This window comes from Oryctolagus cuniculus, chromosome 2 (genome assembly GCF_051225735.1).
Source record: "Oryctolagus cuniculus isolate XC-2025 breed Fujian yellow rabbit chromosome 2, ASM5122573v1, whole genome shotgun sequence".
In the NCBI taxonomy this organism is placed as follows: Eukaryota; Metazoa; Chordata; class Mammalia; order Lagomorpha; family Leporidae; genus Oryctolagus; species Oryctolagus cuniculus.
In genome coordinates, this window is record NC_142868.1 from 25512495 (window position 1) to 25531381 (window position 18887).

At 36.8% G+C, this 18887-nt stretch overlaps 1 protein-coding gene across 9 annotated transcripts in view; it reads left to right on the forward strand.

The window, feature by feature from the left end:
* The window catches only part of PCDH7 (protocadherin 7), a 439164-nt gene that overhangs the window by 53438 nt on the left and 366839 nt on the right, over positions 1-18887 (forward strand). Inside the window, exon 2 of one of the 9 annotated variants that reach the window (XM_070069617.2) lies at positions 16143-18001. The exons of the other annotated variants lie outside the window; for them this stretch is intronic. Coding sequence (XP_069925718.2) covers positions 16143-16220 — 78 coding nt within the window. The 3' untranslated portion in view covers positions 16221-18001. Of the gene's footprint in view, positions 1-16142; positions 18002-18887 lie in introns of those variants that run through there. 9 annotated transcript variants of the gene reach the window in all.

Below are 18887 nucleotides of genomic sequence, written 5' to 3' on the forward strand. Positions count from 1 at the left end.
GGTGTCTTGGCTCAGTTACCCAATGTGTTTGTTATGGAAACTGTTTGGACTGAAGTAAATGGAAAGAGAAATATGAGACTCAGGTGGGAATAAAATGCTTACCCATTTCTGCCTTTATAGGTTCATTCACGCCAGGAACTCTAATTGCGTATCTACATCGTTCTCGCCACTCTTAGAAGTTCCACTATCATCATAGGTTTACTATGTGGTCAGATGATTATCAGCTAGCTATCTGTCAAAATCTGTGTTAACGCAGGAATAGAATGAAGCTGTATCAAGGAAAAACTGAAAAGTTGAGCAAATGGATCATTAAGTAATTATCACGAGGTTCCATCTGGCATAGCTGAAGTTACCTAAGAAACCAAATTTTGATCGGGGGATCATACTTCATTGTATTTAAAAAATAATCAGTATCCTCTACATGATTTATTGTCAAAGAAACTATGCAAGATATATGCTTCCTTTATATAACTATATTCTTCCACGAGAGAACACCTCAAGTGAGCAGGCGACTTAGGTCTGAGCTATGACAGTGAAATTGTAAACACTAAATTGGATCTTCTCGGTTCTGGGAAGATCATGTCCTACAATTTCTTTCAATTTGCTGCTAACATTTTATTGAGGAAATGTTACCTGAGTGTTCTAAACAGGAAATGTGTGTTCTTTGATCTTTGTGGTCACCAGATGGAACTATGCATACTCTTCAACCTTTCTTGTTCTTAATCTATATTTCTTACTTTAGCAAATAGATAATTTTGTCCTAGCTACATAAAAATGACCACAGTTGAACAGGTCTAGATCTGAAAAATGACTATTGTTAAATCAGGATTATAGGGAAACCCAGGAGTTTTCCCTCATTGTCAACAAAACAAAACAAGACCATACACATAAGCCCTCACATTCTGGGACTTCATCCAAAAGCATTTAGCAATTTGGCTGTTCCCAGCTTCAGGAAGCCCATAATTTGAATCAAGGATCTGTGTAGCATGATGCAGGGAGAAGATCCTACTATTCACTAAACAGTCAGGGTGGGTTTAGTTGGTCAGTTCTGTTTCTCTGGCATCTTAAATCTGTGTTTTCTTCCTAAAGCTATTTGCTGTTTACAGACGGGGAAATTTCTGCACATAAATGTGATTTTCATTTGCCTTTATTTTACAAGAAGATACTCAGATTAAAAATTCCAGGAAAATATGTTATATCCTGAGGGTTTTAACTAATCTTAAATTTCTTTTAATGATTTCAGACTCTGGAAATCATAAATAGTACTATTTTTTGTAGTTTTTGATTATATAAGACTTTTTGTTTCATAAATTGCCTTATGAAATTTAAACACAGATTTACAGAGCTAACGTAAACTGACAGAAACAGAAGGGAATTTGGTGGGCTTTTTCTGAAAAGTGTTCATAGATTCAGATTTTTCAATAATCAACTTGATGTCATATTTTAATGATAAAACTAAAATGAATGTATGCTTCTGTTGGGGTCTTAAGCCTGAGGCTAGCTCCTGACCAGCAAGGACAGTACAAGCACTCCCTGACAAGGCGAACAGGAAAGGTAAGGTCGACGGGTCAAGAACACAACAAGCACCCATGAGTTCTGTCAAAGAAGGAACTACTTTATTGAGGAAGTGTACAGGCTTATAACACAAAAGACATGCACAGTAGGGAACCAATCAGCAAAAAGGTCATGCAGGCGTGGGTGGATCACGCACAGGGGCATCTTAAGCAAAGTATAGGGATCACGCACTGTCCACGTGTCCAGAACCAAAGTAGCCCTATCCCTGCTGGTGGTCTGATCTTAGGTAGCTTAACTGCAGCAGCCGCAGACACGCCCCTCGAACATCTGCCAGGCGCCATATTGAAATGGAGATTTTAGGCAATGCCCAACATTTTTCATTAGCACTCTTTGGTTTCTGATAAAAGAAGTTAGCTCTGGATATATTGTGCTGTCATGAGACCTAATTTTCAGAAGTGGTTTGAACACTTAGGGTTATTTTCTGTCTCTCTCGTGCACACTCCTGCTTTTGCTCTGTGTGTTCGTGTGCATGTGTGTGCACACACTTCCGTCTCTCATCTTTCTGTATCTGCTTCTTTCTTCTTACACTGAAGATGATTTTTAACCTATTTTTTTTACCCTAGGAATAAACTGTACATGACAACTTGGTAGTTGCTGAATTTGTGAGTTGCGTACTTATCTGCCTACAAACTGGTACACTGCTTGAATTGAGCTGACATTTCCTTCCAACAGCCCTGTGCAGGATAGATTAGCATGAGGCAGAAAAATGCTGAGGGACTACCTCTTTGGCAAGACAGGGATTTTACAGAAAAGAAGATATAGATAGATACTTTCGCGTGATAATAACAATGGTAATGATAAATTAGCACTAAACTGTGTGCCTGAGATCGTGCTAAGCATTGTGCTTGTGTCATCCCCCGTAAATAACTACTAGTAAAACATTGTCACTTTTAAAATGCATTAGCTTCTTAATACTAACCTTTTGCTTATCAGATAAGTGCTGTGATTTCCATTTTATATGGAAGAAATTCTTGCTTTCAGCAAGAGCCTTTTATACTTAAAGGCTGTCTCCTTTCTGAAGAGTGTCAGTTACAATACAGAAGGCATGATCAGACCAAAGACACCTACATTCTCAAATAATGTAATATCAAGGAAGCCTCACAATCATAAACATTTTTCTTTTTATTTGTTTATTTATTTATTGTTTAACCTTCTCCCTGTTGTGTCCCTAACCAAATGTATAACTTAGGAATGCACTCAGCTGCAAGTAATGAATTCACCACCATTGGGGGTGGGTGAGGGGGTAATTTCCTTTCTAATAAGATGCTATATATCATCAGCGGTGTAATTATTATTTTTATATGCAGAGAGATTTAATTAAAACAGGATCCTCTTCTTTCTACTGTAGTGTAACTGAAAGTAGCAGCTCAACCTTGGTACAACAGGCTTCTACAGCCTCCCGTGATGGTTTACTTTCCTAGTGCCTTTTCAGCATTTTCTTAGCTCAGTTGAATGGCTCCAATTTCTTTTTAACTCTCTAAATAGGACCGCTTCCCATCTTTTCTCTGACCTCCAGAGCCCCTTTCATTGATTTCTTCTGAGTTCTTGTCTCTAGAGATACCTAAGAGGGTATATACCTACATATTCCCAAGAGGACACCTGGGACCCAGCATGTTCTCTCTGCATCCTTCCTTTGCTTTTAAGGATGAGACAAGAGAGACCTGGAGAGGCAAAGTTATATAGTAGGTTAGTGAACCAAAACTGCCCATGCCTTCTAACTCGCAGACCTGTTTTTTTTTTTTTTTTAAGCATTACTATATAATAAGTCTTTGTATTTATAAATGTTAAAATTTGGCAGCAACATAAAACCATTGATATATAAACTGTTTACTACAGGAGAACATTTTTGAAATCTATTACCTATCTTCCACAGAATGGGGGCTGGCACTGTGGCACCATGGGCTAAGTTGCCACTTGGGACACCAGCATCCCATATTGGTGTCCACTTCAAGTCCACTTCTGCTCTAGCATCCTGTTGATGGAGAAGATGGCCCAAATACTCAGGCCTCTGCCAGCCTTGTGGGAGACCTGGATGGAATTCCCTACGCCTGGCTTCAGCCTTATCCAACTCTATTTGTTGTGGCCTTTCGGGGAGTGAACCAACAGATGGGAGATGTCTATCTCTCATTCTCTCTCTGTCATTATGCCTTTCAAATAAATGAATAAATGTTAAAAATTCCACAGTATGCTACAAATTAACTAATATAGGAGGCATTCTCTATTCATTCAAATCAGCAGGTATTTATTTAGTGTCTGCATTGTGCTTGACACTGACTGCAAAAGCCAGGGATACCCATGTGGGTGACAGGAATCCAAGTGCTTGAGCCATTGCTATTGCTTCCCAGGATCTGCACTGGTGAGAGATTGGAGTATGGAACTTCAGCCTCAGGTTAAACCCAGGCCTCTAAAGTGGGATGTGGGTATATTAACCACTAGGCTAAATGACTATTCCCTCATTGATAGTATTTCTTAGTCTGGAGACTGGACTAATTCAAATACTTTTAAAATTTATAAGATGTCCCTTTTGTAGAGATCTAAAAATGGGTATAGATTTAAATGTAAATGTATTGGACTGAATTCTAACAATTCTCACTTCCTCTACCTTTATGCCTTTGTTTTATTGAATTTAACTTGAATGAAATATTTTATTTGTCTAAGTCTATTTCTGTCTAGTAAGGAAGCTGAAATTGATCATGCCTTGACTTTGTGGGCCATCAGAGAACCATGACATTCCAGCGTATTGATTTTGTGGTGTTAAAGGGTGACAGATCTAGTGTTAAAGTGCCGAGAGAGAATTGGGTTTCAGATTGTACACCATAAGCAGTCTTGGCTTTTGCTGAGACATGACTAGCTTTTTAAAGTAATGGAAAGAATTTTAAGTCTTAGGTAATTTTTACTGCTTAATCTTGGAAAGATTAATTTCAACCAGAATTGTGTAATCATGCATAGAGGAGAAAAAGTTCCACAAATGATGAATATATATTTATTATATACCTAACTGTATACAACCTGGAATGTGTATGTGTGTGTGTGTGTGTGTGTATCCAGAAAGCATACTCCATATTAAGACTACTGTATAATATTTCAAGGCAATATGAATGCAGATTTCCAAAAGCATATTTGTTTTCATATTTGGGATTTTGCTGTTTTTCACATCATTCATTCTTGCAGTCATAATTTTGAATTTTGTTTCTGTTGTACTTCCTCTCATTCAAGTACTGTAGGATATGAATTATCGTCCCCACTATTCAGAAAGGCCAGAGGTCGACAAGTGTAATGCTTGGTGATTTTTTTGTTACCCACTGGGACATAAAATGTTGACAAGTACATTATAATAGCTACTCTAGACAAGACCTGAGGAGCAGTAACTGTGGTCATCTTTCATTGTCCTGTTTTCCTCTGGATTTGTTCTTTTAAATTTAATGACCTTTAGTGAATGTATTGAAAATAAAGTTTTGATTATATGATTATTGTGCATAAAACTCTACTGAGCTAAGTCCAAGTGTATCTTTGGAAACGAATCAGAGGTATACTCAATTCATTGACATAAGCCAATCCATCTTAGTCATCTTTTAATTTATTTCCACATGTTTCTCCAAATTCCCGTTCTTGAATAAGACTCTGACCTGTAAAGAAGAGGAGAATGTGTTTTATAATGTATGTTTGTTCTGTTTTCTAACAACATAAGTATTTTGCTTAAGCAGATTTGCTAAGAAGTGACAGCTTTGAAAAATTGGACACAGGAGCCGCTGGAAGCATTTCAGTTCCAAGCAATCTAAGTAGTGCAGAAGGGAAAATGAAATATCACCGTGTTTTAAAGATGACAGTTTTGTCAAAGATTCCCTTCCACTCTTTGGTTTACAACAAATGGAGTAAATCAAGTATATATCTGCTCCAAATACGCATGTGCACTCACCAAAGAAGCACTCTTTCCTAAGTGTCTGCTCAGAGACAACCAATACACAGTTTTTGTTGGAAAAAAATGTATCAGATTGAGAAGACTGTCATTTTCTTAACTTAATTTTCAGTTGACATATTTTAGGTCATGAGATTTGATAAGAACATGGTAGTTCCAGTAAGAACAGAGCAAAACCTATAGCTTTATATATGAGTACATAATTATGTACACATATCAGTTGTTCTTCAGAAATGCAGTGATTATTTTTATATGTGGAGAGATTTCATTAAAAACCTTAGTTTAGATGCTAAACTTCATAGATTTATTAAAAATCAAAATCATGTTCTCTGCTTGAAAAGTATTAGGCTACATTTGAAATGGAATAGCAAGTTTGACAAAGTCTGCTTTTAAGAATAATTTTATCACTAATTGGAGAGGCAGTGGAGTGTAGCCTAGTTAAGAGCACAGAGACTGGGGTGAGACTTCCTGAGCTTAAAATTCCATAGCTGCCATTTTTTTTAGATCTGTGATTTGGGGCAAGTTAATCTCTCAGTTCCTGAGTCCCTTCCTTGTTAAATGTGATTACTCATAGTGTCTGCTTCCTGGTGACCTTGTGATTTAGCCTGAGAGCTCATAAATACTCAACAGAGTGTTAGTTATTATCACTCATTGAAAATTCTTAATATGCTATGAGGCCAAGAATAACAGTATTTTGTTTTTGTTTGCTTGTTTTGATTTTTTCCTTCAGCGGGGGCGGGCATTGTGGCACAGTATGTTAAATGCTGCTTGGGACACCCACATGCGATATTGGAATGCCGGAAATCAGGTCCTGCCCCATTTTCTGTCCTGCGTCCTGTTAATGTGGCTGAGAGGCAGCAGAGAATGACTCAAGTACCTGGGTCCCTGCCATCTATGTGGGGAGACTGAATGGAGCTCCAGCTCTTGGCTTCCGCCTGGCCCAAGCCTGATTGTTTACATATTTGGAAGTGAACCATTGGATAGAAGATACAGCATTCTTGATCTCTCTCTTGGCCTACGGTTCAAACACATCTTTTTAAAAAGTAATTTAGAGGATAAATTAAGAGCTGAAAAATTTCAGGAATTCTCTAATACATAGATTAAGTTTCTTTCAGGGGCCGGCGCCGTGGCTCAACAGGCTAATCCTCCGCCTTGCGGCGCCGGCACACCAGGTTCTAGTCCCAGTCGGGGTGCCGGATTCTGTCCTGGTTGCCCCTCTTCCAGGCCAGCTCTCTGCTGTGGCCTGGGAGTGCAGTGGAGGATGGCCCAAGTGCTTGGGCCCTGCATCCCATGGGAGACCAGGAGAAACACCTGGCTCCTGCCTTCGTATCAGCGCGATGCGCTGGCCACAATGGCCATTGGAGGGTGAACCAACGACAAAGGAAGACCTTTCTCTCTGTCTCTCACTGTCCACTCTGCCTGTCAAAAAGATAAAATAAACAACAACAAAAAAAGTCTTGAGATTTAAAAGTTCTCTCCAATTTAAAAAAAAAAAGTTTCTTTCAGGACAGTGTTAAATGAGTGATGATCACATCTTTTTTGCAAAGGAAGCATTCGTTGTTGATCATTTATCATTTATTATAGAATATTCTGTAGTGTACCAGTTTACTGATTTCAGGTTCATGGGTTCTTCTCAAATTTTATTCTGTGGCTGTTAGAGAAAGCCGTGTCATATAAGTGCTTGTATGTTTTAGTTATAATTGGTTCTCACTCACCTTTAGCAAGAATGGTTATGTTCTGCTACTTTATGGACTACGTTGCATTTATTCATTCTCTGCTCACTTGTGTGCTTAATTTGCCTCTTATTAAGGTGATACCTGGTAGTGTAACTTTATCTAGACTGTAACATAAATCTGTCCTATAAAATGATTGATTCATTATGGTATACATTCTTAAAAGTCTTATACCATGATCTATTTGTAACACATACTTTCTTTAGAGCCAATCAGCGTTTCATATGAATAGGACTGTCATTTTTATATATGGTACGATTCTTGGCATAGTTTGGCTCTGAGCCATATTGTTATCTGTCCTTCTAGCTCTTTAGAAACATTGACTTATTTCATTGCATTAGTGCAGGCTTAATATTATTTCATGTCCAAGGTGACAAAGGTCATTTCATTAGGTATTTCATTCGCCTTTCTTCCCTGCAATCTTCTGGTATCTTATACTAAGTATCATTAAAAAAAAAAAAAAAAAAAAAAAAGTTCTGCTTCCATTAACAAAAAGCAAGCAGAGAACAAAAAGCCAATTATTTGCAGCACATAAAATCCTTATGATAATTTGGTAGATTTTAATTAAACTAATACATCACACTGTACTTATAAGAGAAAGAAGCAAAAGAGAAGCAAATAATCTCCTTTATCTGGTGAGTAGCACCATGTTGCTTTGTGATTAAGTGCTTTACGACGTGTGACCTATCTGAGAGTGTAACACTTGCTGTCTTCTTCATACCATAGGCATATTTTAAAATTCTATGCAATATTGACTGGGACTTCTCCCCTCAGCTTGAAATGATGAAATACAAAGTTTGACATAAAGTAATTATTATTAATTTCTTACGAGCTTTCAAGATATTCAAAAATAAAAATGATTCTTCAAATTCATCCCACACAGAAATGTTTTTTATTACAAATAATATTATTTTGGCATTTAACATATTTTGTTGTATTTTTTGCATTGCCATTTGCTCTTTTTTTGATGAGCCAACTGAAATTAATACAAAATCTATGTAACCTATATATCTTCCATGAGTTTCATCATTGGATATACTAGAATTATAAATATTTGTTCTTTATTTAAATAACCTCATCCCTAAGTCTTCAACTTTTTTTTGAGATGTACTTCTCATAATTTAATGGAAATTTAGTTTTAGTCTGAGGCTTGCAGAATTATATTGTGCGTGCCCTTACCTCTCTGGCCTTAGAATTTAAGCATTACTAAAATGAATAATTTTGTAGAGGATGACTCTAGATGGATTCGTTACATGAAATCATATTTATACAGTAGTTATTAGCGTCATGTCTTTCGGGATACTAAAATCAATACTTATATACATTAATATCAATCCATAAATCAATGTCTAATATTTACACAGGTGTTTATGAAATTTCTATAAATTTTGAAAAGCATAGATTTTTGAAGCTGGTAAACCAAAAACTACAATAAAAGATATTTATATTCAACTTAGAAATGCATGTATTATTAAGCAAAGGGACCACATATTCACTTTGCCAATCTGTACTATTTTAACGTAACTGTAATAAGGAGGAATCTGTTTGCTTGAATTTGCAAATTTTGTCCTATTACATATTTACATTTTCAAGTTTCAATAATTCTTGGACATTTGCTTTCTTTGCTTGTTGGTAAATCAAACTCTTAGTGGGTTTATTCATCACCTGGAAACAATTTGTCTTCTGTCCCCCACCCCCTAGCTGTTCAGAGCTCCCCAAGTAGCATTCAATTTTTGGAGCACATGATTGCAATTTCTGTGACATTTAAGGACAGCTGAGCTTGCTATTCACTTCGTCTTCTCATTAACATCTAGTCCCTGTTTCTCTCAGGCAGCTTATTGCTTTGGCACATGAATATTAGCCAATGCTGCTTCTGTTTTCAGAGGTGGCCAATATCGTGGTCTGAAGAGGATAATGATATTTGAAGCTTGCATCATTTTAAATTTTTAATGAGCTTTAAGGATGAAAATGCATCCATGTTCAACTTTGGTAAAAGGTAATTGGAAACGTAAGACTGAGATCTACTCTTCTGTTTTAAGTTGAATAGTGCATAGCAGTCTATTTGGATTGATCATCTCTCCCTGATGTGCAAAGGGCATTTCATTAAAAGAATTATGTAAGGGGCAGGCATTGTGGCACAGTGGATTAAGCTGCATCCCATATCAGAGTGCCTGGGTTTGAGTCACACCTCTGCTTCCCATCCAGCTTCTTGCTAGTGTGCATCCTGGGAGGCAGCAGATGATGGTTCTCTGTCACCACATGGGATACTGGGATGGAGCTCCTGGCTTTTGGCTTCAGCCTGGCCAGTCCTTGACTGTTGTTGGCATTTAGGGAGTGAACCTAGGATCTATACCTCTCCCTTCCTCTCTGTCTTTGTCTCTATGTCTGTATCTCTCTTTCTCTTTCTGCCTTTCAAATAAATAAACATATATAAATGTTTTAAATAAAATTATAAACTAAGATTGTTGATTTAACACAAGGCTGCAAATCTGTTTACGTGTATATATTCATATGTTTAAGAATAGGCAGGCCGGCATTGTGACTCAGTAGGTTAAATTGCTACTCTGCCTCCCGCATCCCAGTGAGAGTTTCAGTCCTGGCTACTCTGTTTCCCATGCAGCTGCCTGCTGATGTACCTGGGAAGGCAGTGGAAGATGATCCAAACATTTGGGTCCTTGCCACCCATCGGGGAGACTTAGGATAGAGTTTCTAGCTCCTGGCTTCTGCCATACCCAGCCCCAGGTGTTGCAGATATTTGGGGAATGAACCAGCAGAAGGAAAAATCAATCTCTCTCTCTCTTTCTCTCTCTTTTTCTCTCTGTCTTTCAAATAAGTAAATAAATACATCTTTAAAAACAAAAAGCCTAAAAGGACAGGTTGTCCAGAGCAGTAGTCTGCAAATGCTTAATTACATCAGTTTTCTCTCAACAAATAGTTGTTCTAGTTGCGTGTTCTGTCTTTTGACAATTATTGACTTAATTTGCCTGTGTATTTCTAATTGGGATTTCAGGACAGATTTTTTGGCTGTTGTTGTTCTTTGTGTGTTTTTGTTACATTGGTTCCTAAAAATGTGGACTTTTGAGAAGCAGGAAAAGTGCAAAAAACATCAAGCCTCTTAGTGCCTGTGACCTTCCCTTTTTTGCATCTTCCTTACAACATTGCCTCCATCTGGAATCCAAGATCCTTTGTTCCATGGATCTAAAGCTCACTCGCCTATTAAGACCCATCTTCAGATTCCCCTCACCACCGTCTTCTCTCTTTGCATTTCTTGTTGCTTCACCTACTTGGTTCTTATTTTTGCTCACCCAAGGTTACTAATCTATTTGTATGCATGTTTATATATCTATTCAAATGATAAGGGAAAATTTCCTCAGAACCAGGCCTGTATCTTATGTTGCTCTGTATTTCCTTCCATGGCTTCTAAATGATTAAATTCTGTAACTCTGGCATTCTTTCTAATACGGGGATCCTAGGATTCTCACAGTCAGTCTGTAAATATTGATTGCTTAGCTATCCAAACCATGGCATTCTTTTATTTGGGCCCACAATCATTCATACTCTGAAATCAGGGCAAAATACCTATGATAAAGAACTGGTATAATGTTATCTATGTCCTTTCTTTACATGGACAATTCATATAGCTTTGAAAGCCTTCTTTTTGTTAAAAGTGTAGTTCAAACAATGTTAAAGCATATCTTCTGTGTGTGTGTATGTGTGGGGGGGCTTTTCATGTGTGGAAATTGTTATAGACTTTTACTCTTTGGATAAAATTAATTTCATTTATTACTGGCAATTTAGACAACTTTCAGGTATGTTAAAATAATTCTTAGGTAAGCATAAATTTAAATAATTATGATAGAGTCTTTGTACACTCATAAATTTAAATGATTTTGATAGAGGAGTATAAACACCTTGGTTTTTAGAACTGGGCTTCTTGACACATCCATTTATAACAGTTTAGGAAACTAAATGTCGTTTGCTTATTCCTTAAACCATGCTCAAAATGGGGACATGTATGATTACAACTTAGCTGTTTATTTTTAAAAGATTTAAATTCAGATTTAAAATACAGTTACAAGGAATATAGGTTAGAGGGAAAATATTCAATTAAGAGTCAAATATCTTGATTTGGGGCCTTGATTCTTCCACTTATTTGTGTGAGTTTATGGAAGAAGATTCAGCTCCCTGAACTTCAGTTCTCTCAAATGTACAATGAGCAAAGTTATGATTTGCACTTCACAAGGCTTTTTATGAGGCTGAATTAGAGAGTTAGGTGCAGTCTTGTGATAAACATTGTAGGCAAGGAGAGACTTTTTCCTTACCTATTGCTAGGTTCATGGCTAAAGTCCCTCTAACAAAACATGGGTTAGTAAAAGAAAAAAACAAACAAATGCCTTGTTTTACATGACTTGGAAGCTTTTATAGGAAATAAAGATCCAAAGAAATGAGTAAGGTTATGTTTATGTATGCTTAGTTTCAACAAGGTAGACAGCTGTGGAGGAGTATGATTGCACAAAGGATGAATAATTATAAACTGGGGAGAACTTAGCATGTAAGACCTCTTTGTTTAATTCTTCTACGTGTCATTGAATCTTCAGAGATAAGGATGTTCTTCTTTCACTCTCTCTCTCTCTCTCTCTCTGTCTCTCTCTTCATCTGTCTATATTAGGACTTACTTCATGGTAGGAGGGCTAAGAACAGTGAGAGTAGCCTTCCTGCTTCTGCTTTTCTTCCAAATGCTTTGGGAAACTGTGTTCTGAGCCCCATTAAACTAAGTCAGAAGAAAGCAAAAGACTAAATTATGATCCAAAATTGGCTTCTTAGTCCCCCACTTGCTCTAATCCCACATGTTCTGTTTTCCATTTCGAACAGTTACCTGGTATTTAAAAAATGGATAAACCTTCCAATTTTGATAAGTGGTTTTGTCCTGGCTCAGCTTGTGTATGATGAGTTTATGCTCTAAAGTATTAATATCAACTTCCTATTTCCAGGAAGAAATAGAAATATTTGATTTTCTACATCATGGAATATACTCTACTTTTTATATGACACCTTTACTTTTCCCTGGATTTGAACTTCAGTCAAGGAAAAATAATGAATATTCATAGAATCTTTTCATATATTGCCAATTATATGCAAACATATTCAACAGATACTTGTATTTAATCTGCATCAATTACATAGGTGCATGATTTAGCATTGAAGCATACCTAATAAAAATAGGTAGAAAATAGACACATATTCCTTTTAGAGATTTATTTATCCATTTTGAATACTGGAGTTAGAGTTACAGGAAGAGACAGAGAGACAAAGAGAAAGAAAGATCTTCTGTCTTCTGGCTCACTCCCCAGATGGCCGTAACAACCCATGCTGGACCAGGCCGAAGCTGGGAGTGACATGAAAACATTTGGGCCTTCTTCTTTTGCTTTCCCCAGACCATTAGCAGGGAGTTGGATTGCAAGTAGGGCAGCCAGGACAGGAACCATTGCCCATATGGGATGCTGGAGTCATAGGCAGTGGCTTCACCTGCTGTGCCACAATGCTGTCCTCAGAGCAGATTTATTCTTACATATAGTTTTCAATATATTCTCATGCCTAAACATGAATCCTATTCTTGTTTCCTGTGTGATGCAGTTTCATTCTCCCAGCTACTAGTCACCTATTATTGGCTAGTGGGTCTGGAAATCAGGATATAACTTCTATAGGTTAACCTTATTTTTTAAATTTTCTTTGGAAGAAGCAGAGAGAAAGGCAGGAGACAGAGAGAGAGATCTTTCATCTGTTAATGTACTCCTCAAATGCCCTCAACAGCCTGGGCTGGGCAGGCTTTAGCCAGAAATCAAGAACTTGATCCAGGTCTCCCACATGAGTGGCAGAGTTCCAAGTACTTGAGCCACCACCTGCTACTTCCATGAATGTGCATTAGTAGGAAGCCAGAATTGGAATCGTCTGATAGAATATGTGGGCTCTTTTTTGTTGTTGTTGTTGTTTGACAGGCAGAGTGGACAGCGAGAGAGAGAGAGACAGAAAGGTCTTCCTTTGCCGTTGGTTCACCCTCCAATGGCCACCGCAGCCGGCGCACCACGCTGATCTGAAGCCAGGAGCCAGGTGCTTCTCCTGGTCTCCCATGGGGTGCAGGGCCCAAGCACTTGGGCCATCCTCCACTGCACTCCCTGGCCACAGCAGAGAGCTGGCCTGGAAGAGGGGCAATCGGGACAGAATCCAGCGCCCCGACTGGGACTAGAACCCGGTGTGCCGGCGCCGCAAGGTGGAGGATTAGCCTGTTGAGCCACGGCGCCGGCCAGTATGTGGGCTCTCAAGCAGTATCTTTAACCACTGTGCCAAACATCTACCCCTTGTAAGTTATCTCCTCAGTGGCAGCGATCTGGAAATTGCTTCCAGGGCCGTGTTAATTAGCTGATTCAAATCAAAACAAACACATCCTCGTAACATCCATTTCTACTCTGACCCTTACCAGAGACAGTTTTCAGAATGCTGATTCCTAAGTAGCTGTTTATGAACTCAGTAAGTGATTTGAGATATGCACTCTTATTTCTAGGCATTAATCTTTAATGATGAGGAAAGAATCCATTTTTCTTGACTTTGGTGACAGGTGAATATTAGTACACAGTTGCATTTGCTCAGTGCCTCAAAGCTGAAAACCAAACCACAAGACCAGAAGCTTGCTTTTATATAGTTAACTGGTGAAATGAGAGAGTTAATTCCATTTCTCAATAACATTTTAATAAGCGATTTCATTATGCTGCATGGCAGAATGATGAATGTATTATTTAAATGCATTCTATTGTGGGATTTGTTTTTAAGTTAAAAGCGTAAGTCAGGGCCTGAAAATTGAAAATGAAAAACTTTGATATCCTTTGTTTCTTCCTTTAAAATGTTGCTTTACTTGCTTATGCCTTTATTAAAACCTTGCAGAAAATTCTAGGTAGTATCTTTGCTTTAAACAAAGAAGAGAATGGCTATTACATGGGAAGGAGTAAACAGAGGAGGTTAAGGGAACTTCACATTACAGAACAAATTTAAGAAAAATTAAAGAGAAAACTGGGAAAAATTTAAATGCTGGTAAACTAAACAGCATTTATTTCCATTGGAAAGAGGTATATTACATAATCTAAATTTATGTGACAGACAATACCAACAGAAAACCACTTGATTTCAAAATAATAAAAGTAGGTAAAAGTGACACTGTGATACAATATGGTTTCATTCATTAGCTATTCCCAAATATGAAATCACTCATTAATCCAATTTTTCTTACCAACCAGCTGTGTGCAGACATTGAGAAGGAAGCAAGAGAGTGGACTTGATGTTTGCCTTCACAGGGAACATTGTAGGATGTAAGAATTAAATGAATAATTTCATAAAATTAATTACATATTTGACAACTGCTATGGAAATACAATATATCATATAAAGTAAGACTGCATAACAGAAAGAAAAATGTAGATTTAACATACAGCATGGTTACCTCATTGCATTTGGTTTGCAAATAAAACAGTATCAGAAGGTTTCAAACTCCTCCCGTTCACCCTTATACAAGCAATTTGGTTTGTTTAAAATAAGAAACACTATGTTCTTCTTAAACAAAATTGAAATTATGAAGGTTCATGTTGATGAATTTGTGCTGCTTATGTAATTGGCCAGAAAATCCCAATTTATATTAACTTTCAAAACTTCTAGAGAAAGAACATAAAATATTTTGATTTATAGGAAAATATGACATTTAATGAGAAGTTTAAAACACATTTTGAAGCTGCATTTAAAAATATTTTTTGCTTTTGCATATAAACAATTTTAAAATTAGACATGACTTATTTTATTATATGGTTAAGTGTTAAAAGTAAGTTGATTAAACATTTAGTGAAGGAAATCAACTATTTTTCTGACTTTGACTCTTGTATGCTGATGCGTTGTTATCTTGGGAATTAGTGGAATATTTGTGTTTTTTATCCTGATACTTAGACATAAGCAGTTTGGGTTGTGAACCTATATCTTGCCTTCCCTATGAAAGTGACATTATATTTTTTTTGGAAGTATTCAGATTTACTAAAGATTTTACTATTATAAGTTGCAACATCAAATTGGAAAACAATGCTTTTTGTACTCTCTGGCACTCAATATAGAAATTAGCCTGTTGGTCAGGCTCAAATTCAGAGAAATATTGAATGCTGCTTAACACTGTCATTAGCACCAAAATATTTTGAAGAATCTTTCTCACTGCTTTGAATTGTGCAAACTAGACACAAAGTTGGAAAACCTTGCCCTTTTACAGTCATGACTTTGAAGGGAAGAGTAATTCATCCTTGGCTAGAGATCAGCAAGGCCATTGGTTGATAGCATGTAAATAGCCCAGATATTTATAAAGAGTGTGAGTTATCTAGTAAATGCATTTAGAGATCAAGAGCTACTTTGAAGGTTGTGAACATTCAGATCAAACTCACATCCTGAACATCTTAGAGATGTGTGAGTTATAAAAGCAGAGACAGCAAAACTGCTTTTTCATTCTTATTTGTATTTGTAGTATAAACTAAGACAACACCTTCCATCTGGTCCAACATCTCCCTGGCCCAACGTGTCATAGCTTGGAGAAGCTTAAACTCTGAAATCAAATTAATTCAATTTTCCTTACACCACGCACACATCTTTTGCATCTCTTGCCAGAGATAGTATCCTTGAGATGAGCCATCTATATTGATTTAGATGTCTCATGGTTGTTAATTGTAGTGACAATTGTGATGTCTCTATGACTTGTGAAAGAGGTTATGGCATTGCAAATACATCTGAAAGAAAGAAGGAATAGTATCAGCCAAGATGTGCAGTCCACACTATGGAACTAGGCTGGCAAAACCCTACTCACATCCCTGTAAAGCAGACATATATTTTTGTATTTTTTGTAGGTGGATACAGTGCAGACCACGAACCCCCCTGGCCACATTGAGGAATCGTGTAAAATGAATGTATGTGCTCGTAAGTGAAATACATGCAATGCTCCAACTCAGTGTGTTGGATCTTAATAGATCTGGATTTGACTTGCGTATAAAGAAATCGATTCCCAAGGGGCAGGACCACTGATTTAAAGTGAAGCTCTGATTTTGAAGAAAACCAAAATGACTTTAGGATAAAATCTCTGCAAAAAAGGAATCAAACTGTACTTTGCAAACAACTGAAAAAAAAATCAAGCTCTCAGTATGGAATAAAGGAGGGATGTGAGAGAGGTTTTGCAATCTTATCATTTACTGTGGAGAAACAGAATCAAATATCACCGTACTCAGGAGTATAAAAAGAAGAACAGGAAATCCTTTTTCTTCGGTTTGCACTTGAATGGACTCAAGCAAAGAGTGTAGATATGTATCCTGTCGCTGTTTGTAGTTAATAATGTGGAGATTAGTATAGATGTGATTTCACTTGCCTTGCTTGAACTAATTGGATGCATTATGTAGAAATCACCTGAGCCTGTGCTAGATCAACAAAGAAAATTGAAATGTATACCTCAGGATGGAATTTTGAGAAAATTAGACAATTCAATGCTGTATTATTAATAAGGCACTGAGAAGAAATACTACTGCCAATCAGGGAAAGTGGAGGAGCTAGTGGACATGAGAGGAAATAAAATTGAGGCCAATCTGATACTTGTTGAGACGTAATTTACTATGGTATAAAAGCAGAAGATAGATGACAGTCTGTCTCACATTTTACACAATTTCTGGCTGAGATAGGGTTAATTACTTAAATGTATAAGGAATGTATGGCCATTGTATCAATAGGAAACTGGCCTTTTAAATTTGTGGTCCTATGCATTGATGTGTGTATAGGAAAGCCTTCTTTATTTTATTAGAGATGAATTGCATGCAGAAAGTACCTCTTTGCGTCATAGTTACTTGCTCAGTTGAAGACACTGTATAATTATAAAGTCTAATTTTTGTATGGGTGTGAGTGTACGTGAATGCATTTGTGTGTGCGTGTATATAAATGGAAGGAAGTAAACTTTAATGACTAGCATTTGCACTTTGGTTTGTTACCTGGAATGTAAAGAGGTAGAGTAAACTATCTTAAGCCATTTCACATCTGTTAATTTTAAAGTTTATTATTCATGAAGGAAGTAGTTCTAAAAATGAATGACTACTGCAAACGTTCTCCAAATAAATACAATATTTAATGCAGTTGAACCACTTAAATTAAGATGGTACTAATGTCTGAAAATAATGAAGGTAGGCTTATGTGAAATCAGTCTGCAGATAGTTGGAAAGTCATTTTAGACTCCTTCAGGCTGCTTCACTTGGTGGCAGGATGTGAATCATGGATGTGAATCACATACTCTCATTACAAGATCGAGGGAAATATTTGTGTTCTAATTATAGCTTTTTAATCCCACCAATAAGTTACATGTGTTTTCTCCCCACTTTTTTTTCCCGATCTAAATTATATGAGAAGTAATTAACAAAGATAAGTCAGTGTATATTTAAAACAGATTAACTTTTTTTTTTTTTAATCACCATGTGCCATAATAACTTTGAAACTATTGTTCTCTGGTATTTGTATTCATTTCTTTTTATCCTTCGGATTAACTTTATAGTTGAAATTTTTACCTCTTCTTTCTATGTGACAATCAACTGCAGTTAGTACCCTATCTATAATAATACAGGGAATTTTGTCTTTATTTAAGCTACTATAAATATTATAAGTCTACAAAGTGTTTAATTCTCTTGTATTGAATATTTTTCTGTGACCAAAACAATAAAAAAGCTACTTTATAAAATGTCTCTGTTTCTTATTAAAATATTTTCTTAAAACACAACAGGACATAAAATCTGTTTCTGTTACTCGTCTCTGGAATGCATTCTGTACATCTTTAAAGTCTGGGAGTGAAGAGTTAGATACTAAGGATCGATCGTGAGTAAAGATTTGACAGTGATAATGGGAAGAATGTCAAATTTTAGATGTCAAGTTTTGCTCTGCCATAAGTTGCCAGACTCGAGGAATACATTTTTTTGTATCAGGTTCATGATGGGGTTTTGGATTACAATATTGACTTTAAGATCATTTGATTTCCTAATTTCCAAGATTTTCATTAGTTAACAATATTTCAGCCTGCTGCTTAATACTGATCACTTTGACCAATACTGATCATCCATACTAAGAGAATCATATGCTCTTCTTTACTTAAATTGACCCAAAGATCAAGGAAAAATAGGAATGAATGTTTGTTGCAATTCTGCCCTTAATTTAACATGATGAATATTCATACTGAAGTATCAATAACCATGCTCTGGGATTAGCAGATCTGTCCTAAGTAAATTGAAGCAAGCAGTACCCATGTACAAAATCACTCAGTTTGTAAGAGAGGAAACCTTTTGGTTTTACATTGAGCTGAACCCATTCCCTGGCGTGAGAACCAGTTTTTCTTGCTCTTCATCCTGCAAGGACTGATTGGCACATGAAGAGCATGAAGAGCGCTAGGACTTCAAAGACCTCTGTGGATGTGGATCAGCGTGGTTGAGTTCAGAGGAGAAGGAAACACTAGCCCCTGATGTTTACTGCTGCACATTCTTTCATCTAATAGTAATTCTCTGCTCAGAGGAAGCAACTGGCAGATGAGTCTTATGATTGTTATAATTTCACAATTAAGGTTTAGTTGCAAAGTG